At 43.2% G+C, this 27,732-nt stretch overlaps 1 protein-coding gene across 2 annotated transcripts in view; it reads right to left on the bottom strand.

Annotated features, from left to right (window-relative positions):
- Window positions 1-17,554: 17,554 nt before the first annotated feature.
- Window positions 17,555-27,732, bottom strand: part of DPP6 (dipeptidyl peptidase like 6) — a 327,308-nt gene continuing 317,130 nt past the window's right edge. For both annotated transcript variants that reach the window (XM_026841734.1, XM_026841733.1), the window contains exons 20-26: window positions 26,747-26,941; window positions 25,963-26,017; window positions 24,968-25,073; window positions 24,032-24,090; window positions 21,477-21,549; window positions 21,304-21,377; window positions 17,555-19,797 (exon numbers count right to left, since the gene is read on the bottom strand). In XM_026841734.1, the coding sequence (XP_026697535.1) occupies window positions 19,651-19,797; window positions 21,304-21,377; window positions 21,477-21,549; window positions 24,032-24,090; window positions 24,968-25,073; window positions 25,963-26,017; window positions 26,747-26,941 (709 nt within the window). In that variant the 3' untranslated portion in view covers window positions 17,555-19,650. The remainder of the gene's footprint in view (window positions 19,798-21,303; window positions 21,378-21,476; window positions 21,550-24,031; window positions 24,091-24,967; window positions 25,074-25,962; window positions 26,018-26,746; window positions 26,942-27,732) is intronic.

Below are 27,732 nucleotides of genomic sequence, written 5' to 3' on the forward strand. Positions count from 1 at the left end.
TAGAAATGTGTTTTAAAATAAAATAAAAGCTGCCCATGATGTCCCAAGGAGAAAGATGCTGGAGAAAGTCCACTGCTAATTTTGGATAAGCAGGAGGGCAAGTAAGTAGTTCCAGTTTTTATTGAAGTCTATCAGCACATGCTGCAAAAAGAAGCATATTCTGAAGAAGGAGGCTCAGCTTTCTCACTGTCTGCACATCTTCACAGATTTCCTTGTCTCAAACCCTACAAGGACAGAGGTGTGGATAAAAATGTGAGAGCAGGATTAGGCATCTGCGTATCAGGCCCCCAAGTCCATACTGTTCTCTACTCTCTCTCACCATTTGCACTCAAGCACAGTGGAGATCATTCATATCAGTCACAGTTATGTGCTTTTTTAACTTCTTTTTCCACTCAGTCTCAAAAGATGCTGAGCAGATGGAAACCTCTGAAAGATTCAATGACCTTTAGCAGGTTTTGGGTTGAGCCCCGATGCCCATCATGGGCTGTAACACTGGAGAATATTTAAACGTGTTCCTGCTATTGCATGGTGAGTAACTCCACTCACTCCCAGTCCTCCCAGGTCACCTCACTTAGGTACAACTGATATTGCTGACTCTGAATGTAGTGCAAAGCACTTAATCCTTGCCATGCTCTGCTTCCCTGCCTGTAATGTGGAGATAAGGGGACTCCCCAGCCTCTGGGGGCTGTGGTGTGTGCAGGTGCGAAGAGACCTTCAAAGCACCACATTGCTCTTGATGTGCTCTCTGCAGCCTCCTGAAGCCAAGCTGCTCGTGGAGGTGGACTAGGACCATCTGGGAAAGAAGCACTCACCATATAAAGTCCTTCAAGTCCGTCTCTGCTGCAGGTATGTGTCCAGCTTGTGTGACTTGCTTTGGCATTTGCTCCAGTGATTTATGCCCACAGGGTGGAGCAACATCATCTGGAGGAAAGGGATTTGTCTTTGTGTGTGCAGAGATGTTGAGGTTTAGTGTCTGAGAAGCAACAGGTGTTTCAAAGCCATGCTGTGAATATTTAAATAAATAAACAGCCAGTTGGCATTTCCCTGTCCTAATAGATCTGAAAAGGCTGCATCCAGTGCCCGCTGAAACCACTGCACGTTTCCCCAGTGATGACGACTGTGGTCCAGGCTGAAAGTGAGTGTGCTGGGGTTATCTGGCAGTTATGGAAGATCTGCAGATCCATAGCATGAGGCAGATGCTGACACATTATCGTAACTGATTGATGCCATCCATCAATGCCTGATTAAAATGAGCAGAAATGTTTTTTTTCTTCCTCTGCAGTGGAAGAGCTCTCATGCAGAAAGTGCTTCTCTTAATTACCACTCTGTAAACCCTCAGCAAGACAGAGCATCAGCATTGTAGCTTAATTCCTCTCTGCTGTAATAACCTTCTAATTTCATAAGTGCATAAAGCAGGATAATTCATGGGGTTTCGGTGGTTTTTTTTTTTTTGTTTTGTTTTTTTGTTTTGTTTTTTTTTTTTTTCTTTCATTTGTATCAGAAGTGTCCTTCATTCAGATGGAATTGCAGAAGATGTTGATAATAAGACAGCTATTCTTACAGTAATTAGAGGCAGAGCCATGCTGTAATCTTTGGGGTGTGGGGGAGTTCAGGCTGAGATTGCAGATCCAGCTTTCACATCTGGCTTGTTTCTATTATTGGCCCATCTGAGCTCCCTCACTCAATTTCTAGGTGAAACCCTAGTTTGACTGATGCCAGTGACAAAACTCCCATTTGCTTCAATAAGGTTGAAATTTCATCTTTTTTTTTTTTTTTTTTTTTTTTTTTTTTTTTATATATGCCATGACATGTTTAATTTGAATAGATAAAGTTACTTTTTAAAGTCTTTATGGTACAGGTATCTCAAACATTTAAAGAGGAGTGTCAATGGGTACCTGAGAGTGTAACCTCATTTGCAAAATCTGACTGTGTCAAGGAATCCCATAGGAAACTTAGGCATGGTTGGCACTCTTATATAGCAGTAATAGTTAAAGGGCATATATCAAACAGGGAGGAGTGTCTAGTGCTGTATGGTGAGATTTGGACAGGATCATGTGAGGGGGAGAAAGGGATGGGCAGATTCACTTAGAAGACACTACGCCCCTGAATTGCTGGCAAGCACACACCAAAAGGTATTAAGGAAATTTTGAAATCAAAGTTAAAAATTAGTTTTGTCTGGGATAAATGCCAGAGAGTGAAGGTAAAATAGAAAATAAATGCAAGGGAGGGAAGGTAAAATACAAAACAATGGCAGTTGCAGGAGAGGCCAGAGAGCAGGCATGGGGGGAGAGAGGGGTAAGAACTAACCCATGTGTCCCCTTTGCTTTGCTGGCTTATACAGAAAGTAGCAAGTGAATCTTCATAATGGTTTTCTAGATGCCTGCTGGGTTAAGAAGGGATTATTTCAGCCTAGCTTGGAGGCTGGTGTGGCAGCAGGATAGATGAGCACTGTGGCACCTTGCACCACGGCTACATCAGCAGGGATGTGGCTGCAGTGACACAAAGGCTGTGTCCAGCCCCTTCTCAAGCATCAGGGATTCTTCCAGGGCAAAACCCAACAGAGCCAGTGAAAACCAGAAAAGCCCTTTTGCACTTAAAAGTTTTTTTTTTTCTCCTTCCATTGAAAGCAGTACAAAGATCTAGGGAAGGCTGGTTTAACAACCCAAGGCAACAAGGAAGCAGTGAGCCGAGGATGTGGAGGCAGTGGCAGGCAGAGCAGGGGCAGCTGTAGCAGGCACAAGTGGAGTTGCGGTGCAGGGTGAGAAGGCTGGGAAGGTGCCCAGTGTTCTGCACTGGGTGATGGGAGGTTGGAGAGCCCAATGTGTGAGGCAGAGATAAATGCTGAAAAAAAGCCTTGTGCATTACCATTAGCAACTTGAGCCTTCCTGTATTGTTGCTACAAGAGGTAATGAATGTCTACCTGTGTCAAAGTGGGTTTACCTGACAGGTTTTTACAAGGAGAATAAGTATTGCTTTCTAAATCTGTGAGGAACAATGCCTGGGCAACCCAGAAAATGGTCAAGGATCCCCAGAAAGCCAGGAGCAGAGCTATAACCTGCACCCAGTTACCTGAATCCCAGGTAATCCCCAAACCCCCAATCAGCCTTTTGCTCCACATTTTTTGGATGTGGTTTTCCTGATAACAAACCAGACAAATCTGACCCCCAACCAGATCGCTGGGGCAATTTTTGAGCATCTGTCAAAGTCCCAGTCTGGAGAGCCACAGTCCCTTCTATATATTGGTACCAGGTCTGGTCCTTGTGATGAGAAGCAGAGTGGCTCTTGGCAGGCTGACTGGGAGAGCAGTTGAAGAGTTAAGTTTCATGAATCTTTAGCCCTGCAAATGCACATCCTCTTGGTTGGTGCACCCAATACGTTGGTTCTTTTAGGAGGGAAGTAGGACTTGTTTCTTGTTGTTTCCAGGGAGACCTCTCTGAAGTCTCCACTAGCATACCACCATATCCAGCTATAGCCACATCCACCCATGCATGGTGGTCAGAGCTGGGAACAGACAGGGCTCTGACCCAGGGACACCACTGGCATGAAACCACAGCTGCAGCACCAATGCCTGTGTGACCACGAGAAGGGCTGCTGGCACTGCACGTTTGTGCGCTAAGGAAATACAGGGCATGGACAGCCAGTGCAGTCATGCAGAGCGGGAAGTGGTTCGGAAGGGTGGAGACAACTCACTGAGGGCGTCTCCATTCAACTCTCAGTCCAGGTCAGGAACATTCTTTGGAAACCATAATCCTCATTGTCTCCAGTTACTACCACACTGGTTCTTGTCAGAGGGGTCTTGGGGCACATGTATGAAACAAGTCCCATGCCACTTGTGAATATAACATTAAATCCTCTTGGTGTTGCAAAGAGAAGACCTGCCTTATGCAGCCAACTACTGTCCTGATGTGGCAGACTAAGGTTTGTTCCAAGCCAAGGTTTATCTTGAAGCTCTTGTAATAATGAGCAAATTAACAACCTGGAAAAACCACACACCACAAATGGCTCTGTGATCAGTTTTATCCAATTCTGATAAGAGCACGTTTTGGTCAGCCATGTATGAGGCACAAGAGATTCGAAAACCTCAGGGAGAAGCACATTTTATCCCCCCGAAGAAGAACAGGCTGTTGCAACCCGATAGGAAACGCAGCTCCCCAGGGAGATGCCTGGAGGCAGGACTGCTCTCTGAACGGTGGCTCTGGCTTACCACAATATGGAAATATTAAGGTTGCAAAAAAATCACTTAATGGCCCCAAAGCCCAAATAATGTGCCATTGGAGTTCTCTGTAGATTTTTTAATGATTGATGATTTTGATGAGTGAAATCAGTTACCTAAGAAATCCCACCTTAAATTCACAGGGACAGCTATTAATTTTTGTATGCCTTGCCCAGGACAACTTGCAGCCCACAGCTCAGTGTCTCATCTGTGTCCTCCCTCCCTTCTCTTCTGTCCAGCTTCTTGCTCCTGCACCATTGTTTGAAAAATTACAGAAAAAAAACCCTGCAAGATTTTTCTTGTCTTCCCTTCTTCACTCTTATTTCTAGACATGGTGGTTTTTTAACATTTAATTGTTCTAATTGCCTAATTATCTGTCTCACACAATCGTGATTCACAGCTGTAAAATATTTCTGATCTTCTAGATGAACATCTCATTCAATTGCTCTCATGGAAACCAAGATGAAGTTGTTTTCCTTGGATGGGAGGATGGCCAGTGGCCATCAGAGCACCAGTTTCAGCTTCAAAGTGAGCTGTATTTGCTGTAGTTTCTGTTCCTGTGGAGATATCCCCAAGACCTCACGGGCCACAGCTCTGTGTTCCACCTCTGCAGGCTGGTTGGAGATGCAGAAGGGAGGAAAGTTTGGGTGCAATAAGCAAGAGACAACTGCAGTATCCCTTTGCCTCCTGGCAGAGTCAGACCTCCCTGTGCAACATTTTGGGGGTCTACTGTCTATAGGGATACAGGCACAAGCTGCTCAGGGCTTAAGGAGCAGAAAGGTTCCAGAAGGAGTAATTCCAGAGGTGAAAAAACATGAGAGCAGGCAGAGCTGAGGTCCGTCATTCCTTTGTATTCTCAATAAAGTCAATATCCAGCTAAATACCCAATGTTCTTTTCAGCAGCTCCTGAGGGCTCCATTAGCCATTTGAGAGACTTTGTACTCCTATGACTCAATTTATTTCAGAGTCTGAATCATGACCTTCTGCACCACAGCACAACAGGGTACATTAGTGTGGATCTTAGCCTTGTGCTTTTCCGAAAGCAAGAATGGTGTCCAAATCTGGTGGTTTGTTGTGGTGTTGTTTGAGGTTGGGGGTTTTTTTGTTTGTTTGTTTGTTTTTTGTTTTTTTTTTTAATTATTCCAAATGTTCCTATCTTGAAGAAAATGTTTGCACTGGGAAATAAGTCATTATCAATGCAAATGGCAGCAACCTTGTGGGACTGGCTCATCCCAGCAGCAGGGACACTTCCCAGATAACCCAGATCATCTGAACTGTGTGGTTGAACCGTAATCCAGCTGTCACAGTTTTGTGATGCTTTTAAAGAGCAGAGTTTTATCTGCTCCAGCTGACTGTGTGCAGCGAGGTGTTTGGCTGGTGACAGCAGAGGTGTTTGCCTCTCTCCCTCTATATAGTATTCAAGTTAAAGCTGTCAGAGTTGTACATAGAAAAATGGCTGTTTATAGTACTCGACAGAGTGAGCAAGTTATGAAGTAAAAGCAGACAGTCTCCATATGTTCATGTAGTGACTAAAAGCCTGGGAATTGCTAGACTACATTTTTTGTAGTAGGCTTTCCATATTTATGTTTTCCTGGACTCAGCAGCTAGACTCAATGTATATGCATTGGATTTGCTGAGCTTTTGCAGTAAAGAAGATGCTGAGAATCCTTGGCTCAAAACTGTGGGGTTTGAAGTGTATGGTAGAGACTGAATATGGCAGGTGTCAACAAATGTACTTAAAATGTGAGCAAGTGGTCAGTCCTGGGCAGGCACATGGCAGATGGGTTTGTTTTTCCATGCTTTTCATCTCTCTTTCAAAAACATGATTACTCATAAGTTAAATAAGTTGCCACACAAATACACCAACACTCTGCTATGTAGCTTATGTATATGGAAACCAACCCATAAACCTTGTAGCCTGGGAGTGGTCAGCAGATGAGAAATGTCCATGCCAGGATATGACTGCACTTGGAGAAAGGGCAACACTAACATGGTACAAAATTTAAAGCTGGCTTCTGAGTGACAGAGAGATGCATTTGGAGGATTTGAAATTCCAGCAAGTATTCCCCAGGCAATGCCCATGCCTTAAAGCAGGCCAGTGTCCTGTGCAAATAAAATGCTGTAGCACTGACTTGCCTACCCACTGGGGCATGTGGGGAGGGAAGGTTGCACAAGAAGCCTTTCACTTCAACACTGGCACTTTTTTTTTTTTTTTCCGCATGGATGTGCACTGGACAATTTCTTGCACACCCTAAATGTCTTCCCCTTCTTCAGGAGGACTAGGCACATTCACATCCAGGAACACAAGAGCTCTGCTCTTGAGCCAGCACTACTGATGCTGCTCCTCCCTTTCCATACCAGCCCCATGCAAGGGCTGATCTCACTTAATATGCACAGAGCCAAGGCTGGGTTCAGAGCTGCCACATCCAAAGTGCCTGAATAGGAAAATGAGACCCTTAGCCACTCTGAAATATGAGTCAGCTCCAGAAAATTTACTTTTTATTTCCTTTTTAAATTTTATTAATGAGAAAAGAAGGAGAAGGCAGAGCTGGAGGGAGAGCCCGACTGTGTAGCTGGGGAGCTCTGCCTCTCGGAGACCACTAATAAGCAACAGAGTGGATGTGACAATCCCTCTTTCAAAGATGTGCTCTTGCTTCTGTGCAGCATCACTGGCCCTGTTTGTGGAGCTACAAGAAGCACAGCCCTGACTCAGAAAGCGTCCCAAGGGACTGGGCTGTACAATGTGTGTACTGGGAGATGCCTGAGCTACTGGCCTTGCACAAAACCCCAGGATACCTCTGTGCGCTGACTGAGACGCCTCTCCTGCATCCCACTGGGCAGCAGGCATCAGTCCCATCAGCAGCTGGTAGTGGTTGTGTGCTTGGGTCAAGGCCAACCAGATCAGGGGAGGTGGGTCATGAAGCAGGGTACACAGTGCTCGCCTGGTTTTAAGGAGAGTGGGGAGGGTCTGAGATGCCATTGCTACAGTCTATGGGGATGTGTGGGGCCGATCCAGGCTGCTCCCTGGGCTGTGCAGACATAGAGTACACAGCTGTGTGGTGTTAGATTCATCAGAGCTATATCAAGAGGCCCTTTTCAGAGCCCCTTTGTTTTTGATGCTGTGCAAAAGCCACCCTCCCCAGATGCACATGCCAGTTCCCGAAAGACTTGGGAACACTCATACTGGGCAAAGAAAAAATAAATTAAAGAACTTTGCTGCTCTGGAAATGGTTTGTAAGCCTTCTAAGGGAAAAAAAAAATCTTTCTGAAATTGGAACCTGATATCCTGATAAATTGGTACTGATATCTCTATTACCCTCATGTTGCATCACCATGAATGAATTTATGACCTAATGTGTTTTTATGTCTTCTTCAGCACAAGTTTAAGAGCAACATTTATCTCTGATCTCACCAATTCTTGGGTCAACTTGGTGGCAAAGGTGATATTTGTTGTCCTCATGCCAGAGACTCCACTAATGAGGCCGAGTGTTTTATTCATTAAGGGCAGGGAAATCTGGAGCTTTATTCAAGAGGTCCCAGTGGGAAATTTGCATGAAAATTTCATGCTGTTCATTTGCAGGAGCCCTGCCCAGCAGTGTATGCCCTTCTGTGCCACACTGCCCTTTCCCTTATTTCAGGAAATGGCCTCGCTTTGCTTCAGCAAACCTTTTAATAGAAATATAACATACAAAGGGGGGTTTTGTTGTGTTTTGTTTGTTTTGTTTTTTTTTTGTCTGTTTGTTTTGCGAAAGTCATGGGACTGGGAAGCTGTTGTCTATTTAAAAAAAAAAAAAGTAGACCTGAACTTTGGAGACCTGGGAGGCCTTTTGACAGCTCTGGCCGTGTTGAAACACTAGGAATTTGCACTAGTCTTATTAAAGATTGAAAAAAAACCTTCTACAAGCTTTGAAGATGCAGAAAAGCAGCTTCCCAGTTCTGAGCAAATGAGTGGATCAATCTGGGCCAGCAGGTCTGTAGTGTTTGGACATGAAAATAAATCTGAGTTTAATTTACAAAGTTTGGCTTCAGATTGTCAAATGGGATTTGCTGAAGCTCTGGTCATGCTTGCATTTTATTTGACTGTGTCCTGCCTACTTGACTAAAGGTATTGCAGGCATTGACCAGACTAAATCCCTTTCCTGGGGTACACTAGCATCTATTTCAGATAACATTCTTTGCTTTGTTTCATGGATGATGTGGGAAACTTAAACCCATGCATGTGTCCAGGCTCTATGCTGCTCCATGCTGTGCTGTGTGATGGTGGCTGGACCCTGAGACTTTCCTTTCCAGCCCTGCCCCCCCACCCCTGACTGCCGTGGAAAGGGAAGTGAGGTATAGGTACAGGTACCAGATCTCCACTGGCCACAGAGAAGCCAAGGGGACAGCTGCACTGAGATGTCTATCCACAGACATGCTTGTAGATAACTCAAACTCTACACTGAGGATTTCACAGACATGAGCAGCCATAGGATTTTTCTCTAAACCCTCTGGATAGAGGACTTTGCCTCCTCTTTTGTTCCTAGTGATGCCTCCTGCGACGTTGGACCATTCCATGGTTATCCTGTGGGTCAGGCGGATGGTGACACTGCTGTGGTGGTGCACCTGCATGGTGCCAGGACTGTCTCAGAGCACAAGGGCACTTCAGACACACTCAGTCAGGCTGTGACTCTGCACTGAGACAACCTTTAGGGTTACTTTTGGAGGGAGGAGGTGATAATGAGGAGAGAGGGGTTTTTTTTACATCATTACATGATAGTGATGACCATAATCCCTGTAAGCATGATTTTCTGTGAGACTGTGAGCAATACCAGCTGGACAGTGGGTTGTGGATGTTTCCCACAAATGCTTTCTGCCATGAAACACAGCCTGGTGTGAAGGAACTGCAATTGCAGCATCCAAAACAGTCCCAGAAATTTCCTTCAACAGCAGCAGATGTTCCTCTGCAGCAGGAATAAATTCTTCTGTAACATTTCAGGGGAGACCGGTCCTGTGTCCTGTGTCCAACTTTTCCTAGATTTTTATTTATTTCAATGTTTTGAAGCTTGATTTCCTCCTTTGCTCTTGGAGCCCCCAGTCATTTCAGACATTGCTCCTCTGCTCTCATTTCAGAATGTCCCTTTCCACCTCTCAGACACTGTGTCCCTCAGGGAGCTCCATGCTTTCTCCTGCCCCTTCCTCTCATGGGGACAGAGCCAGGTCAGGTTGCCCTGTACGTGGGGTTCACACCCTGGATCTCACACTACAGAAAAGTCCCCACAGAGCCCAGTGAGTAAGACCTGCTTTCCATTCTCTTGTGTTTTGCCATCAGGCTTTTCCACATGGCTTCTTTGCTGTCTCATATAGTTCAGCTCAGCCTTTCCTCTTGATGAAGAATAACATCATCATCTCCTGCTGGATGCCTGTTTTTCTGAAGTTTGCAAATACCTAATTATCCTTGAGACTCTCTTTTTCCAGTAGCAAATGTCTACTGGGTATATATCTTATTCTGGGTATATACCTTACAATGGTTGAGCATTGGCGATATGCCATCTGCTTCTTCAAGTACCTTATTTTCCTGTTCCCAGTGCTTTGCAGGAGGATGTCACAGGAGAGAAGTTAGAATTAAACCAATCTTTTTTTTTTTCTTTTTTTTTTTTAATGGGAAAAAAGTATTGGCCCATAAAACACAACTAGCAAACCAACACATGGTCATTGTGATTGAATCAGTCCAACTTGGAAGCCTGGCTTTAAACAGAGGGGATGTGATGTATGAACCCCAGTGGAGGGGATGGGTCTGCAGTGTGAACGTGGCCAGGCATGATGTTTGTGGGACCTGAGTCCATGCATTAGCCACTGTGCCATCTGGTAATTGTAACCCCGACCTCAACCCACCAAGCAGCTGACCACAGTCTCTGGTCTTGTCTTCAGCATCCAAATGCCATTGGGAGAGGGAAGTGTCTTCAGGAAGGAAAGCCCAGGATAGTTTCAAATGGCGGTTCCTTGCTGGAGAAGTGATTCAAACTGCTGGGCTTTGTCACTTAAGCAAGTCTAGCTTGTGTCCTGCATGGAGGGTAAATTTAGGAGTGCAAGCTTTTGGAACTGTTGATTAATGATTGTTCTGGCAGCCTCTCAGAGTGAGATGTTGAAGCAGAGACTCCTCCAAGGGTTGTAGGGGACTGCACATAGCCCCTCTGAGCGTTGCCACTGAGCTGCATGCATCCCTCCCTGTGTGTGGCTCAAGGCTTTAAGCTATTTTTGAGGGAGAAGCAATTTTTCTTCTTGTTGGTGCTCCCAGCACTCCCCATGCCAGCTGCCCCGAAGGCTTGGCTGGCAACTGCGCTGCTGAAACTCCTAAGTAATTGATACCTTCTAAAATTGCACCTTCGAAGCAGTTGACTGGCTCCTGCTATGAGCTCCTGAATAATTGAAGCAATATTGGTGGGTTTTGCACTGAAGTACTAACAGCTGTGGTATGTTTTGATATTTATGAAGCCCAATAAATTATGGATTAGTCAGTGCAGTGAGCCCAGCGTGATGCTTATTACTGCTGGAGTGCTGGAGCTGATGATGTGCTATTCATCCCATTTTACTTCCATTGTATGGCTGAGGATGACTGGTATCTATTACTGGACTTAATAGAGCTTGCTTGCAGGTTTAAGTTCCAGTCCCCGAGAGCCAGCAGTGTGTTTTAATTTGTTCTTCACTCTACAGATTTTAGAAAGACATGCTGGGACTATATTTCAGGGTCACAGGGTGATCACATCGATTCACAGATCACATCACATTGACTCACAGATGTGGAGATGATTGTTTCTGCGGTGGTGGAGATGGGTGTTAGCAGAATTAGCAGCAAGTCTTGTCATTAAACTGGAAATTATACAAAACCCAATCTTCTTTGCAAGCTGATCTGAGGGTAAATATCGTATATCTTCTCTGGGATGCCTCTTTCATTGCAAAACTTTTCTTCATAACTGAGCCAGTGCTTGTGAGATTCAACTCTTCACTCTACTTTCTATTATCTGGCAAATTTTGTTTCATGGTTGAAAAAATTTTCACTTTGCAAATTATCCAAACTTATTCCAAATTTCCCCCCATCGGCACAAGCTGCCTGCTGCGAATGGATAGGAAGGGAGGAAATAACCGTTCGGAGCAGCAGATGGCATCCTACCACTCAAAAGCTTCCCTGGCGCTGTAAAGTATAATAAATAGATAAGAGCAAGTGTCTGTGCTCTGCTTATAGCTGCAGTAAGCAATTTGATAGAAAATTGAGGGGTTTGTTCGTTTCTTAAAAGTCATTCCTTTACAGATCTAATGCTTTCTTTGTTTTCCCTGTCTCCTCTGGTAAAAAAGAGGTATCTATAGCTCATCTGCTCACCCAGATTTGCCTGGTCCATGCAGCCCATGCAGCACCTGTCATCCCAAAGTGGGCATCTGGAGATGGTGGCTAGATATATTGTGCCCTAAAGTGCCTATTAGTCTTCTGTAAAAAAAAAAACCCAAAACTATAAAGAGGGCCTAGATTGGATGTCTAATCTATGGAGATGTTCAGTGTAAACATTTACATTTCAGCCCTGAAAACAGCTGACACTTGTCCAGAAAAAACTTTGTCGTGCTAACTTTTTCTTAAAAGCATCTTGGTACAGGTAACCCGGAGGCTTTGCAGGCAAAGTGAGCCTTTGCATCCAGTGAAATGCTTCAGACAGGGGATTTCTTGCTCTTCTTTCTTTTCTGAAGGTGCTGAGGGAATGAAGGATATTTTTTCTTTAGAATCCTGATGTAGGAAAGGGCAGTGCTTTTCCAACTGCTATTTGTTGAGCCAGAGTTGCAGATTTTTTTCAGGGAAGTTTGGGCTGAGTTTCTGGCTGCTGTTGCTGTGTTGCATGATGAATTGTTTACAGTCTGTCACTAGAGGCAAGTGAGACAAGTTTCTCCCATCCCAATTTCCTTGAAAATTATATAATTGAAAGAATCATCACAGTGAAAACAAAAGTCTACTGGATCACAGATAAATCCTACGCAGTTAATGAGGTTTGAGTTTAATGTTTCCAGGGCTTCAGTCTTCAAAAAATGCCTCTTCAAGAAGAACTGAAGCCCACTGTGCTGAGTCAAGAAGGGTGAAAAATACTGACATAGCACTGGCTCTGGTTTCCACTCAAGGCTGGGACACTAGTTGCTCTTTTCCCCTACAACACCATCACCACCAGCAGCTGACAGATGCCTTATTGCCAGCTCCAGTATTGATAACTGTGATTTTTGTTCCTGTTGCAGCACCAGACCCTCTGTGGCTTTCAGTACAACTCTTCACGGCTGACGTGGTTACTGCTCGTATTGCCACCACTGATTTCCTCTGTGACCGTTAACTTTCATGAACACAAGATGCAGGATAAAAATGCAGGCATGGCTGGCAGCTTTTGGGTGAGAAATGTGTCCCTTTTTGTTCCCTCCCAGCGCTCTCATCATCATCATGGGTGCAGCACTTCTTGCTCCTGGCAGCTCTGAGAGTGCAGGCTGTGATCAGCTACTCAGAGCCTCTGCCTCAGGGGAACAGCTGGGAGCCAGATCTTAGCCGTTTTCAACTCACTTTTTGATTTCTATACTACTAAAAATTTCCCACTGAGGCTTGCTAGCTAGTAAATTTAAGATTATTGGTGTTAGGTTTGCTTTTCTCATCTGCCTTTTGTGGACCTCTCTTAAAGCACAGACTGAAAATGTCTGAGGTGGAAGGTCTCTATGTCTTTCGTGGGCATAACCCTAACCGTATCAGGGAAGGGACCCCATCTCAGGATGGACTATCTCATCGCTGGGCTCTCTCTTATCTTTCCCCTTTCCTCTGCAACACTTTTTAATAGGTGGCAAACTTTTGGGTACATGCCAGACTCCTGCAATGGCTACATTGCCTCATGTAATGGCTATGTTGTTTTGATGAAGAAGGAACCAAGTACAGGTAAAAGAGCATCCTGAATTTCCTGCTTTCTGTGCATCCAAATGTGAATTTACAGGGAACAAAAGTCAGCCAGAAACTACTGCAATGGACTGCCCTGCTGAGCTCCTGAGTCTCCACACTCTTTTCCCATGGTGTTTTGGAGCAGAACATGGAACAGAGGATTTGCCTTGTTCAAGTTTTGCTCTGGGTTTGGTTTTCCAGGTGGAGGACTTACCCCACTTCAAGAGGCTCCTAGATGAGATGGTGGGAGCAGGTACTTGGGAGCTTGTGCAGGCTGGTTACCAATCCTCACTACAAGTAGTACAAAAACATTATTGGAAATACTCAGCACAAACTACATTTCAGGACGTTGAAAACAACTGTTGCAAAGACAGTGTAAGGCCTTTTTCAGCAAGGAAGAGAGCATTCACATCAGCTCAAAGAGTTGTTTCTTTCTTTAAAATGACTGAAAAGGTAAATTTATTATGAAGGAAGGAAAAAAAAAATGAAGGAACCTTGCTATTCCACAGGAATACTGAATCACTATTTACTTTTGTGCTTTCCTGGGGCCTCATTACATCTATATTTGCCTTTTACTTTTCTCTCTTGGTCATGGAAATGGACATTTTGATTAAACCTGTTATCCCAGTGAGGAGGCAGAATGTAGCTTCATTTAATATGAAGCTTTTAATGAATGTCTTGAAGCAAAAAAAAAAAAAAAAAAAAAAAAAAAAAAAAAAAAAAAAAAAAAAAAAGAGAAGAAAAAATCCATTTTACAAAGAAATTTTGAATCTTTCCCTTCACAACTTCTGACACCACAACTGCTGTAGCAGAAATTGTTGTTTACAAAGGACACCAATTATTGTGGCCAAATAAAGGACCCAAGACCACACTGGGAGGGTGATTTTACATTTGGCCATGCAATGGGGAGAAGCTGGTTCCTCCATCCTGGGGCAGTTCCAAGACTGGGCTGTTGGAAACCTGTCCCCGTCTGCCTCACATTGGTGTGAGAGTGGCAGCAGGGGTAGTTTCTCCCTCCCACTGGTCCCTGTCCCCAGAGGTCACTCCATTTTCATTCTGTCCCCTTTGGAGTTGGTCAGTCAGGGTGATCCCAGCTGAGGGTGATCAGAAAAAGGATGTTCTCAACCCGTCATTTCTTCAGCTGTGATGGAAAAGTCAAATGGTGTTTTAAGGTTGTTACAATCACACCAAAAAATGCACAGACAATAGTTAACTTTTGGGGCTTGTTTTGGAAATGAAAACTCTGGTTCTTCTCTAAACGCCTGAGTGCCACACTGGGATGTTTTAATAATAGACACAGGGTTACATCAGTGTCGTGACGTTGAGACAGTTGAAGATTTTCCTCTGTTAATGCTTAGCAAAGACATTGGCAGCTGCTCCCAGAGAGCAGGATCATTGCTTACCCAGTTTTCCTGTCATGCAGACTAGACATGTCCTCATTTCCCCTTGGCTCTGCAGCAAAATTAGGTGGAAGATGCGAAAAAGGAGGAAAGCCGAAGTCTTGTTTCCACGTACATGCTGCTTGCTCAGTGGCTTGTGTCACTATGGAGGTGAGCTCCTGATACCTGCTGTAAGCAATGGGTGATGTCTTGCTCAGAGCTATTTCAAACTGATGTATTCTTCCAACAGCAGAGGCATGGGCGCCCCTGGGTTATAGAGTCCCATCTGTCTGCACCAGCTGCAGTGAGCAGTGGAAGGGTAAGGTGGGATGCTTCACAACTTGAAACACCACAACTGGACACACTGACTGTCTACAGGCCTCTCTATGCTCAGCCTATCCTTTGTCAAAACATGAATATTGTGATATGGTCTCCCATCCCTCCCAAACACCCCTGCTTTTCCCTCTGTGAGCTGCATGATTCTGCACTTACCACAGGCTGCAAGGTGGATGGAGGGCTGGCTGGCTGGTGGGAGAGCCAGTCCAGCACATGTCTTCATATCAGGAGGCCTGGTGCAATAGGGAGGACAAGTAATTAACCTTTGGGATCTTCTCTTCCTTATTCCTTCACAGCAAAAGAATAAGCACCAAGCAAAGGACGCTAGCCAAGTATGAATTAACTATTAGAACAACAAATTTATTTTGGTTATGGCTTATTGGGAGAACTCACCATGATGCTTTTATACTTGTCTCTTTCTAGTTTCCAAGGGGGTGCTGGGTTTGCTCTCAGACTGTAACCATGCTGAAAGGGGACAAGACAGAATGATGGAGGAAGAAGAGACACGTTTTAGCAAGTGCCCTTAACTCTGCTCTGAGCCTCCAGCCTGAAGCTTAAGTTGGGAGAACAAAACAGAAATAAGAAAACAGCTGCCTCAATAAGAGGCAATGACTAAGGAATTGGCAACTGAGATCTTAAGCTTTTTCTGCTACCTTTTCCATTTTTGCCTTTTCCTCCTTTGCAAATGGAAAGCAGATAAGTTCAGGGAAGAATGAGCACCAAGGTGAGCCAGCATTTATCCAGGGCAAGGAAGAAGGTATCCTCAGCACTCACGGAAGCATGCCTGGAAGCTTCATGGCAGCCCCAGGAAGGACTGCAGGGCAGATGTGCCCTACGACCTGGTATGCGAAGTTAAAACATGCAGTGCCTTACCTCTGTCAACCTGAGCAAGATTTGGAGACACAACATGAGCATGACAGCAAAAGCACTTCTCCAGGTACCAGCACAGCTCCACAAGGATAACAGCATCAGCCTCGTTGTTTTGGTCTCTCCCACTAGACACCGATTTTTCCCTGTTGCTAACAGCACTCTCCACTGGTCTTCCCATGGGAAAGGTTTTGTGAGCATCCCACATACCCTTTCTCCACTCTTTTTTTTTTTTTTTCCTTCATACCCGTCAGAGATTTGGCATTTATTTGGCCCAAGCTTGTGGGCAGAGCTTGGATGGATTTATATGCTCCATGCCTGAACCCATAGATGATTACAAACATGGCTGGCTGCCTGGCTTTGTTAATTAGCTACCAGCAATGCCTCATTTTTCCCTTTGTGGTTTCCTTCTGAACTAGTAGGGCACTGCTCATTAGTTCTCTTCCGCTTTAGGATGCCACAGTTGAACATTATGGCATCCAGAAATGCTTTATTTGTTGGGACAATAAAAAAAATATTAGTTACATTTAGGTAATTAAGCAAAATAACAGCAAAGCTATTTTGTACTGGTACAATCTGCCTGCCCTGGACCAGTGCTCAAGCTTCTTGCTTCCTGATTTGTTGGCAACAAAGATTAGAGTAAGTGTCCACAACAGTTTCTTGGTTTTGCTGTGAAATACTAGATCTCTCTTCCTGTGAATCTGGTTCAGTCAAGTTGGTATCAGCTGATGGGCCATCGCTCTGGACACTGATGAGGTGCAGTGAGCCAGCAGGTGCCATTGGAAAGCATCCTTGTCACCCTTTACTTCCAAGTGGCAGCTTAGCTTCACAGCCTGGATACATGATTGTCTTTTAGGGTTAAAAGGTATTTTATGTCTTTATTAGGCCTAGAGATATGGGTGTTTGTGCAGATTTAATTTTTTTCCTGAAGTTATTGCTTGAGATGAAGAGGACAGTGTATTGTAGGGTACAGTCATAGCCAGGATTTTAAATTTGAACAAAAATCTCCATTTTCCCAGGAAATCTATGAAATGAAAGGATTTCCTTTCCAGGTGTAAAGAAGGTGTAGGAACATCCAGCTGATCTTGCAGTCCACAAAGTGCTGTTACAGACGACAGCGAGGGATGGCCCTAACTTGTCCCCCAGCTGTTTCATTCTGGGATAGTCACTCCTGTCTTCACAGCCAGCGGAGTAAAATGGGCACATATTAAAACTGCTGCTTGTTCAAAGGAGGTGTCTGAGGATGGCACTGGCAGGTATATGGCTGTCCTCTTGGCTTGAAGGGGAACAAATATCTGAATTTGGGTGGGATGACTCCCTCCTCGTTTGCTCCTTTCCTGATAGAGAATCATCTGCAGAAAATCTGCTACGAAACACTTGGTAAGTTTTAGTGCTTTGTTCCCACTTCATAACCCATAAGTGACCTTCGGGAAAAGGGACACTGGATGAAATGGCAGAAGTCCCTTCGATCAAGCTGTGGTGTCTGGCTGATGCCCTTAGGATGCCTGTGTGCCAGGTCAGCAGGCAGAAAGGGAGGAAAGGTGCATTTTTACCAAAGACTAGAGGGTCGTAGGGGTCTTCTCATGAACTGCTACGTTGGCCTTGAACTCACTTTGTGCTACTTCATGTTTTCCTCAAAAGCAGTCACCATTTACCATGGTGACACCATTTATCAAGGTTACAGGCAGACTAAATGGTGATGTGTATTCATTTATAAAAATTGGTTTTAATTTTTTTCATCTGCACCCTGGAGTTGGGGCTCAGTTCAACAGGAACAGCACTTCCAGCAATTCGATGCTTATTTAAGTACTTAACACTAAATAACAGCAGTAGCAACCAGGGTGGTAAAATAATGTTTTATTCCATGAATGAAGAAACACTACCATGCCACATCCTAAAGTTCTTTCTACAAAAGATTGTGGACAGAGCAGATTTTTACATTTCTCAAGTCAAGTTCATTTCAGGCTTTTGAGCCTGTTCAGTGTAGCAAAATCTGGACACGCAGCATTCTCATTGTCTATTTGGCATTTTGCCGGATAAAGCAGATTTATACTGTAGTTCTTGTTCACACAATGTCGATGCACTGTAAATTAAAGAGGATAATCAAAACCAAACTAGGTAATTTCTATGGTTTATCAATATATTTTTCATGATGGTCAAAGTACAACCAACATTCAAAGCTTAAAATAAAGATAATAAAAAAGACACACTAAAAGCCACAATGGAAACATCATCATTGCTGTCAGGATGTGAGTTTACCCACAGTACTATGTAAAAAGTAGAAATCGGTATTGACATTCAAGCTGTCAAAACAAGAAAAGAAATTACATTAATTGTTATAATTCCAAGCTAGTACTTCTAAAGAGTCCTGATCAGCAAAGAAGTGTTATCGCATGCATGCTGAACACAAGACTAATATTGGATTGGGGACCTGACGAATAACTGACTTACATTCCTTTATATACAACAAAATGAAATATACAGTATTAATACTGGCTGTACATTTGGTCAGAATATTTTACAAGGAGCGACACTAGTCAATTTTCTTACGATGTGGTAAGTGGAAGTGAATGAAGGTTGGCTTTCTTTCTGGGAGTTGCATGTTTTCATAATAAGCTTTAAAAGCTGCTTTGCACTGCTATAATGAAGTGTTAGATATTTTAAAGCAAAAATGCTCCCCCTTTTTTTTTTTTTTTTTTTCTTTTATGCTTAGCAAAACTAGTGTGAGCAGAAGAGATAATTAAACGTGTTTGGAATGTGCTAATCATTGACCTGGAATAAAACTAAGCTGCAGAGAGCATGTGAAATAAATGTCTGCACATTGGTTTTGTTTAAATGGTTTTATGAGATGATTTGCGAAGTATCTGGTACAAATTCCTGCTCCCATAGCCTCATCTAGCCTTTTTCCAACAGGCTGCCAACCAATTGTTCCAACACTAAACAAAGAAAAAAAACCTGTGACTGTCGCCTATTTTTCTGTAGTACAATAAAAATATCTCAATGTTAAGCTGATTTAGCTTATTTATGTGCATATTTTTCAAGGCTGCCAAAGAAAATACTCAATCTTGCAGGCAAAGGCTGTGCCAGGAACATGAGAGTGAGATTTCCTTTGCTTTAGTCTAATAGATTTTTTTAATGTCTGGGTACCTCAACCCTCATTGCCTCTTTTAGACCCCTAAGGTCTAAAATGAGTTGGTTAATTCAGTGTATGTTTTTTCCCCATCCAGAACAAGCTGAGAAGCTAATAAGGTAAGCATGAAAACCAATGAAAACAGAAGTAAAAGCTATGCAAAATTAAGAAACAATTACAGGAAGGTAAAGATCGGTGTAACTATAGTGATATTTTGTACAACTGAATTTGTGTGTTCTGTAGCAATGAGAAACCTTCTGAACATGGGAAAGAGCAGGCAAATATGTATGAATCAGTATCCTTCAAAATAATTGTGCTGTAATCTTTTCCATGTATTAGGTTAGATTTTTTTCTGCACAGTGTGATGCTAACTATAGTAACCTTAATATGGATGATGGATTTCACTGTTACTGCTTGGTTGCTTGAATGCAAAGAGACATTAAATCTTCCAGTCCTCAAAGCAGTTTCTTGGGATGTTCCTTCAAGTTCAATGTCTTGCCACTGTCATGCTAAAAGTCACTTTGTGGCCAACAGAACCAAAAGAAAATAAAGAGAAAAAAAAAAAAAAAAGAAAAAGAAGATGTTGGTTGTGATGGATTAATTTCAGACAGCAGTTTCTGCTGAGTTCACCATGCTGAATGTTCTTCCATTTAGGAAGGAGTTGCTGTCAAGTAAAGCAGATGAGCTGCTTTCAGTTTTCTTTAAATACATGCTAACAACGTAACATCTCTTTCTTCAGGAAAATGATCCAGTTGCATATTGTTAGAGAGATCTGCCTTGTGCTTAGCACGGACAAGAATGGTTAATCGTCATCCTCCTCCTCTTTCAGTGGGGCTATTGGGAGTTTGTCCTGAACTTGGAAACATTCTACAAAAAAGTTGATGATGGAGTTGTACAAATGCTGCTCTAATGCTGCATTGCTAAAGTAATGGCTTTCATCAGGGTAAATCTGCAAAGAAACAAGGAAATACACAGCATTAGGAGCTTAAAGTCTCAGGACTGACCACCTGTATCTGCAATTTGTGGTGGCCTGCAAACCCGTAACTCCTTGGCACTGCATGTCTTCCCAGGGAGGCACATGAGCTCCAGGGTAGTACAGGAACCACAGCACTCTCTGTGCAATTTGGAACTTCCTTCAAAAGGAACTTTTCTGGGGATGGGTTTCCCATTTAATTCCATTCTGAACAAGTTCAGACTAAGCAGAACCAGACCACACTTAAAAATAATGCTTGCTCCCTGTGAAGACTGAAAAAAAACCCAGTGCAAATCTGTGGAGAGAAATGGCGTCAGGTTTTACTGACTAAAATGAGGGTTTTAAAGAAAAAGTCATTAAGTAAAAAATTAAAATAAAGCTTACTGGACAAGTAATTAAATAGAAAAAAAAATGTGGGCAGCTAGAAATGAAGTAGTTTAAAGACAACAGGTAACTTTGCACATGTTGAAGGAAATGTGAGAGTATCATAATGGGTTGTCTAGACTGGGATATTGATGGGGGAAAAGAGTTTCTAGGGCTGGATGCTTGCAGACAGAACTGAGGTGCTCTGAGTACCTTGATACAAGATGTAGATCCCTCCCTTCAGTCCTCAACTAATCTTTGATGTGCATCAAGCACATCTGTGCCTTCAGGCTCCTATGTATAACGCTTCTGCATTGGGGAATGTACCGAGGAACCTGTTATTGTAGCGCTGACCAAATCTGTGATGGGCTCATTGCTTAGGTCCTGTGTCTGTGCTCCATCCTACCTGTCTTTGGAGCATGATGGAGCAAGCATACCCATCATATGAAGCTCTGCAGAAATGCAGCCAGAGGGAGCTGGTATTCAGTAAATCAGGCATTAGGAGGATTTGGGCACTGCAACACAACCGTCTATACTGTGAGCTGTAGCACAGCTCCTGGCATGGATTGAGACTGAGCTAGCTGCAGTCTCCTGGTTGTGGCTTGGGATGTAGTAGAGGGTAGGGACCATCCCCATGGCTGGTGGATGTGTTCATTTAGGAAGTTTTGATAGCTTGGATATGGGCCATTCAGCAAACCAGAGATGTAATTGGGTGGAAAGGGGCTTTCTAGACCAGAGTATGTTGTTTCCAGTGGGTTGTCAAATTTGACATTTCTCTCCTTAACTTTCCTGGTTGATTTAATTTAGATCCCTGTTTCCCTGTAATTCATACTAAATTTGGTCTGTTGTTCCCAAAGAAAGTCAACAGGCATCAATTTCCTAGAGATATGTCTCTTAAAACCTAAGTTACTGTAATTTAATAACTGTTCTACAACTGTCCAGACCAAAACAGTGGTATCAAATAAGCATGGGAGTATACAGAAACACATCATGTGCTGGTGCTATTTCTACTGCCAGGCTGTGTTTGCAGCTGGGTTTTCAAAGCTTGTTTCATAACAGCAGTTTGAATTCAAACTGGGAAATAACTGTTCAAATATGAAAAAATGAAACATACTGTACCTGCAAGCTGTAATTAGCCTTTGCCCTAATTAGGTGTGTGATAAGGTCTGCAGTATGCTGAAAATGGATTTTTTCTGTAAAAACAGATTACAATCATTAAAGAGGCAAATTTAATTAAGAAAAATCAAAGCCAAATCAAACATATAATGAGCTCAAATGATGGGCTAACTTACCATCAGCAGTAGCATGAATGATCAAAAATGTCTGTTCCTTCAGTAATGAGACTCTGTGTGCTAATTTGGTGATCTGTGAAGGTAAAGGTTGCAATAAGATTAAAAATCTCGCTAGAAATTAGCAATTTATATTGGAGAAAATAGAAACACTTAATTCCATTTGATACTTCATCACAAGGATAACAACCAGACACCAGTACAGCATATTCTCTTGGCTACTTCAATCAGTCTGGAGGTAAAATAGAACCCACCCTTCCAGTCTCAGTATGAGCAGCAGGAGAGGTCAGAGACCCTCTTCTGTTCTGCTAACGTTCACCAAAAGCCTGAACTGCAGAACACATTGAAAATGTCAAAGTGAATTTCCAGTGAATACAAAACACCGATGAAAAGTGTGCACAGGTGCCTATGCCCAAGAACTCTCCTGAGACCTGAAGTGACTTTGGTGTGGTTTGAAAGCCAACCTCAATGAGCTCTGACAGCCTAGGGGAGGATCTGATACTAAATTCAAGTGTCCACTGCTGAGAATGCCTTTGCCCCTAACTGTCTTTCAGATGCACAGGGGAAATACAAATCTGAGTGATGGCAAATGGTACTGGGTAAGAGAAATGAAGGACTTCTACACTTTTTGCTGCATTATTCAGAAGAATGCAAGTGTCAAGGAGACTCCAAAAGTCTCCAGAATAGTCTTGGAGTGGAAAAAGATATGTGTGTCTCATAATCACAGATGTTACTGCTTTATAGGAGGGCAGGAAAGAAGCTGTCTCAACTTAAATTCATGTTTCCTTCACTGTTTAAATGCATGTGCCCTAGCTCTGTTTTGCTTAAATGACAATGTATTTTTTAGTTAAGACACCCTTTTAGCAATCCTATCTTTTACCCGTTTTCATCTTCCCACTCTCCTACATGGTTTCAACAGAAAATAGACAAATGCATCTCCAAAAGAAACAGGACCTTCCATGCCTGGCTATGGAGGTCAAATTAGCTGGCTAAAAACGGTGGCATGTATTATTAAGTTATGGTCACTGTCATTTTACATTACAGGTATGTGTATCTCTCTTTGTTTAAAAGATAAAGCAATTCTGAACATAAGAAGTGGGCCTGAGTATTTCTTTGGTGCTAGAGGTAAATTTTTAGAAATTTTGGTTGATGCAGGCCTGTTCTGGCTTTCTTGAAGCTCCACACTCTGTATGGATGTCGAAAGTGTTTGAAAATTTTAAAAGGGTGCCCTCTTATCTTCCCTCTATTGCTGGACTTCATTAATGAGTTCTCTCATCCTCAGATTGCTGGCTGTGATGCTTAAGTCTCATGACAGTGTAGACACATATCTTGCACTCTGTTCTCCCCTATATGGCTCCTTCCTTTCTGCTCCTTCAGTTGTAACCTGCCACACAGCAATACAGCTTTTTAGGAGTCTGCATCAAGTCTTGGATTATGTGACCTTCAAACAGTTCATGTCAGGTCCATGGTTAGGAACAGTTCTTCTCCGTAAGCAACTCATGGCTCAACTGTGGCATGTAGGAGGTGTGTTATCAGTTAGGGTCCTACCCAGAACAGTGCCATGCTCTGCAGAGAGCTCAGGTGCTGTTCCTAGCAGATAATCCCAAGTCAACCAAAAGTACCACTATTTGCTTCGGCCAGCTTTTCAATGCACAGAGCATGTGGCAACACAAAGCTCTCATTCTGGAATATTTTCCCTTGCTTTCACCTCTTCTGACCTGCCTTCAAATTTCTAAATGGATTAAGAGAGTTTGAAACAATCGAGAGATCATGAGTGCAAAATCTGAGAGACAATGAACTCAGTATTTAGATAGCCAGGAAAAGCTTTCCCTGCAGGGGCAGAGGGCGCAACCCGCCTTCTCTGTAGGAAAACAGTTTCAAACCTTTGCTGCCTTCGTGTCTTCTAGCTGAAGACAAGGCTTAGTAGGCATTACAACGCTTTCTGTTTAAGCAAACATTGTTTGTGTGACTGTTCTTTATTAGGTTTTTCCTTCATGTAATTGAAGGAAAGAAGACGCCAATCCTATCACACATATTAAACAATATCTTCAGTAACTGGTGCCATGTCTCCTTTTCCATGTCCTGCTCAACTCTGGCATAGAGTTCTGCCTACCTGAAATATCACGTCTGTGCTTGCATTGAAAAAGTCAAGAGAAGCTGATCTTCACTTGACTTTGGGTCAAAAATTATACCTCAGAGAGAATCAAATTGGCAAGACCATTCGGATGAACTTTAAAGGAGATTGTGACATTGTGTTCACTTGGGCACATGAGAGTAACTCAGCTTCAGCTCTTTCAATCTGTAAAACTGGAATAACTGTATTTACCCAATTTAGAGAGGCAGACATGAAGACAAATCAATAAAAAACAAATCCATCATTACTATTAACAACAAAAGCAGTATGCAGGCTAAAGGACACCTTCCTGCCTTTTAAACATAGAGTTTTACTAGTGAGTGCATCTTGTATATCCTTCTCCCTCCCCAAAAGAGAACACATTGAGGAAGAGTTAAAACCCTGTTCACATTTTATTAAGGAACTGTAATGTCCATGCAGTTACCTCATATGCTCTGTTATCAATCCCATGCAAACCCAAGTATCTTTCAGAAAAGGCTGAAGCTTGAAAAGGAAAAAAAGAAAACATCTCTTTCAGTCATAAGTGAGTATACTGATGCTTCTGAGTCAAATACTGCAAATGCTAAAAAAGATCTTATTTTCTAACATTGCCTTAGTTACATAGGACATATTTCTAAAAGTTTCTGAAAATGCACTAAGAAGATGTACAATACTATGGTCTTTCATTGCCACCATGTACTTACAGTTTCTAAATAAGTCACAGAAGAGCTTTTTGGGTTTTTTTTACCTAATGCAACCCAGATATGAGAGAAGAGCACTATCGTGTTGTGTCCTTTCTCTTTTAACACGGGACCATCTCCATCAACAGTCTACTGCAACCTCCCGTTGGGCTCAGGGTTAACTGTACGGGACCTGAAGGCTGTCTTAACATCACTGACTTTCCCGGCAGTCCCCTGATTTTCACTGGCACTAAGTGCAAAGGCAACTGGTGTCCCTAAGAGAAAGGACCACCATATGCAGTGGAGTATTGCCATCAGAGAGAGGATGAGGCCGGCAGGCTGGACCACAGCTCCCACGGATGGATGGTTCAGGCAAAAAAGAAGCACATTCAAGGCAGTGGTACAGGTTGGTGTCCTGTACCACTGGACAGGCTGGAGGTGTTTAGAGCTAATTCTCCTTTATTTACAAGGAGTGAATAAGAGAAGTTATTTTATTACTCTGACCACCATGGTTGGTCCCTCTGGTGCCAGCAAAATTGCTCTTGAGTGGGATAAAAAGCTTTATAGCCCATCCTAAGAACACACACATAACAAAACAGGCAAGATCTTGCAGAGGGAAGAGAAGCTAACTGGGAAAGTTTAGGGCAGAAACATCATTTGCGGTCAGCAAGAGGGTTTGTGGGCTCTGGGATGGGGTTTACCATATAGTCTGAAGTCTGTCAGTGGGGAAAGAGCAGCTCCACAGGCGAACACCTGGTTCTCTTCACCGGCTGGAAGCATGTAAGTGCTCAGGTAGCCACCATAATCCTGGAACACAAAGTGGGCAGGGGCATCAGCAGTCCTGCCATGAGGCACTGCTGCTTCTGGATACAGAAACAGGGCAGCTGAGACCTTGCAGCAAACTCTCAGCCATTATAGAGCCCTTAATACCTTGCCCTGAAAAAACACAAAACAAGGGACACCTCCCTGGCTTTGGCAGATGTGGCTGAAGATGAGCTCTGCACTCACTGCACTCTCCTGAAGGCAGGAGGGTTGTGTGCCCAAGGGCTTGCCTCTTTGCATCCCACTTTATGGCTGTTGGTCTAATCAGTTATGTTACCTCTCCAGAATATTAACCCAGTCTTTCATTATTTAAAACGGACATTACAATTTCAGAGTCTGCCATCAGCCTGTTAACAATTTCCTGCAGAGATGCTGCTGTATGTACAGATCTCTTTGCCCACTCTAAGCCTGTATCTCCCACAACAAACAATTTCTACTTGCAGGCCCATTCTCATTTCAAATGCTCTGTACTTTGCAATTACTGGGTGCACACTGGGGTGCGAATCAGCCTCAGAAATCAATGTTGTTGTTGTAACTTGTAGGACATGCGCTAGATCGACCTACATCCCCAAAGACCTTAAGGGACAAGATGAAAATGAAATGAAAGTTTGCAAGGGGAAAAAATAATTATCTGACAGCGTTTTTCTGACAAATAGTCACTTTTTGTACTGGGAAGTTAATTAAAAAAAATAGACTAATACATTGATAAAATGAAAGCTTTCATCTTTAACATCTCTGAGCAAGAAGCAGTCTATCTAAAAAATAAATAATAAAAAAGAAGTCACCACTGACATATTCAATAAATCAGGATTTAGCTCAGCTGCTTAGTCACATCAGCTGACATCAGCACAGAGCAACAACAGGAAAACATTACCTTCCCAAACACACCGACTCGCATTTTATCAACGTAATGCTCCTTCAGCATTGTCCTAGAACATGAGAGAGGAGAAACAATGAGTTAAAAATGTTTTTCCCTTAGATATAGCAAACCTAGTGTGACTTTTATCAGCTTGAATTTGGGGTGGCCACAGAGAAACGGTGTAGACAATCTATATTCACACTGCTACATGCTGCTTTCACATGAGTCTCTGTTTGATTTAATCTTGCAACCTGTTGTGCTGGATTTGACCAAGCAATGGAAAAAAATAACCTGCACTACCTCTGAGTGTCATAATGAAGCTCATGCTATTTCATTATTCTGATAGCGGTTTTAGCATGATTATGTGCAAAATAAATCAAATATGACAGGACTTAACATTTAGGGTTTTGCACTGTTTTTTCTGTTTTAAAAAGTTTAAGGGTTTAAAGATGGATTTTTCTTCCAACTACCAGAGCAGCAAAAAATTAATGTAGGAGTTGATATTGAAGCTTACTTGTTTGTAGCTGTATGACTGTACAGAGCTAAAAATAAATAGGCTTTGAACACGTGATACAGTGCTCTAATTTAGCTCTGTTTAAGGCTTGTTTTTCTCCCTCTGCACTGTCTGGCATGAGCTCTCTCTCACAATCCATCACTTGGTCACAACTGTATGACTACATTGTCCTTCCCTCCCATCTCCTTGCTCTACCCCACACACCACTAAAGCAGTCAGGACTAATGACAGTCTTGGGTTAATTATGATTAATGAATTAATTTCTTTGATAACAGTGTCATTCACCGGACAGCTTCCAACTGATCCTTCTCTTCCAAAAGGCCCAGTCTCCTCTTAACCTCGTGCAATAGCTTAGTGCCTTGGAAGCCACTCCCGCGGCCGTCGAACTTCAGCACGATGGCATTGTGAGAGCTGACCATGACGCTTTCCCATGTCACCTCGAATCTCTCTGTTACGATCTGGCTGCCAGGCGTCCCGTCTCTGAAACAGAAACAGGCATCAAGCAAAGGCAATGGCACCAAGCACAGGCCAAATCCCCTCCCTGGGGCCAAGAGCTTGCTGTGGCAATGGGGACCAGCAGCTCCTGCATGCACCGTAAGGCAGAGAAGATTTCAAGAAGGGGAAACCAGTCTCTGCAACGATGATATGCAGAAGGCTGGCTGTGTGGGATAGGTTTTGAGGCTGGGGTGGAGGGTGCAGGCTGGTTTCTGCCACCCCCCTTGCACAGCAACTATTGCTGTGTTAACTGAGTTTTGAACAAACCTAGCAAGCATATCACTAACCAGTCAGGATTTCTCCTGTGAGTAAACCAGGGCAGTGACGCAGAGGTCAGATGATTTTTCCTCATTTATGCCTGCTCTAATCTATAGCTATTTTCTACAGGGATTTTTTCTGGTGGAGGGGTTTCTGTGAGGAGTCTGGCTTTGGGGAGTGCTGGCACTGCCAAAATATGTTGGATGAAACTTGCAGACATCAGTTCTCTTTTCCTTTACTGGCAAGCACTGGGGTTTCATTTACTGCCCACATTCACCCAGTCCAGATCTTCCCTCTCCAATGGGCTTCTCAACAGTGGCTGTAGACGGAGCTGCCAATCACTTCTGTCACCACTGCTTCACACAAGTACAGAGGGAAAGAGTGCTTTTAAAGTGATAAAACTAACAGCTTAAAAATGCCCGGGCTGGCACAAAATTGGTGGGTAAGGGTAAGGGTAAGGGTAAGGGTAAGGGTAAGGGTAAAAGGGGTGCGCAAGTCTCACTCTTCACCCTTCTGCT

Source organism: Athene cunicularia (assembly GCF_003259725.1).
Source record: "Athene cunicularia isolate RWA chromosome 2 unlocalized genomic scaffold, athCun1 chr2_part1, whole genome shotgun sequence".
Lineage (NCBI taxonomy): Eukaryota > Metazoa > Chordata > Aves > Strigiformes > Strigidae > Athene > Athene cunicularia.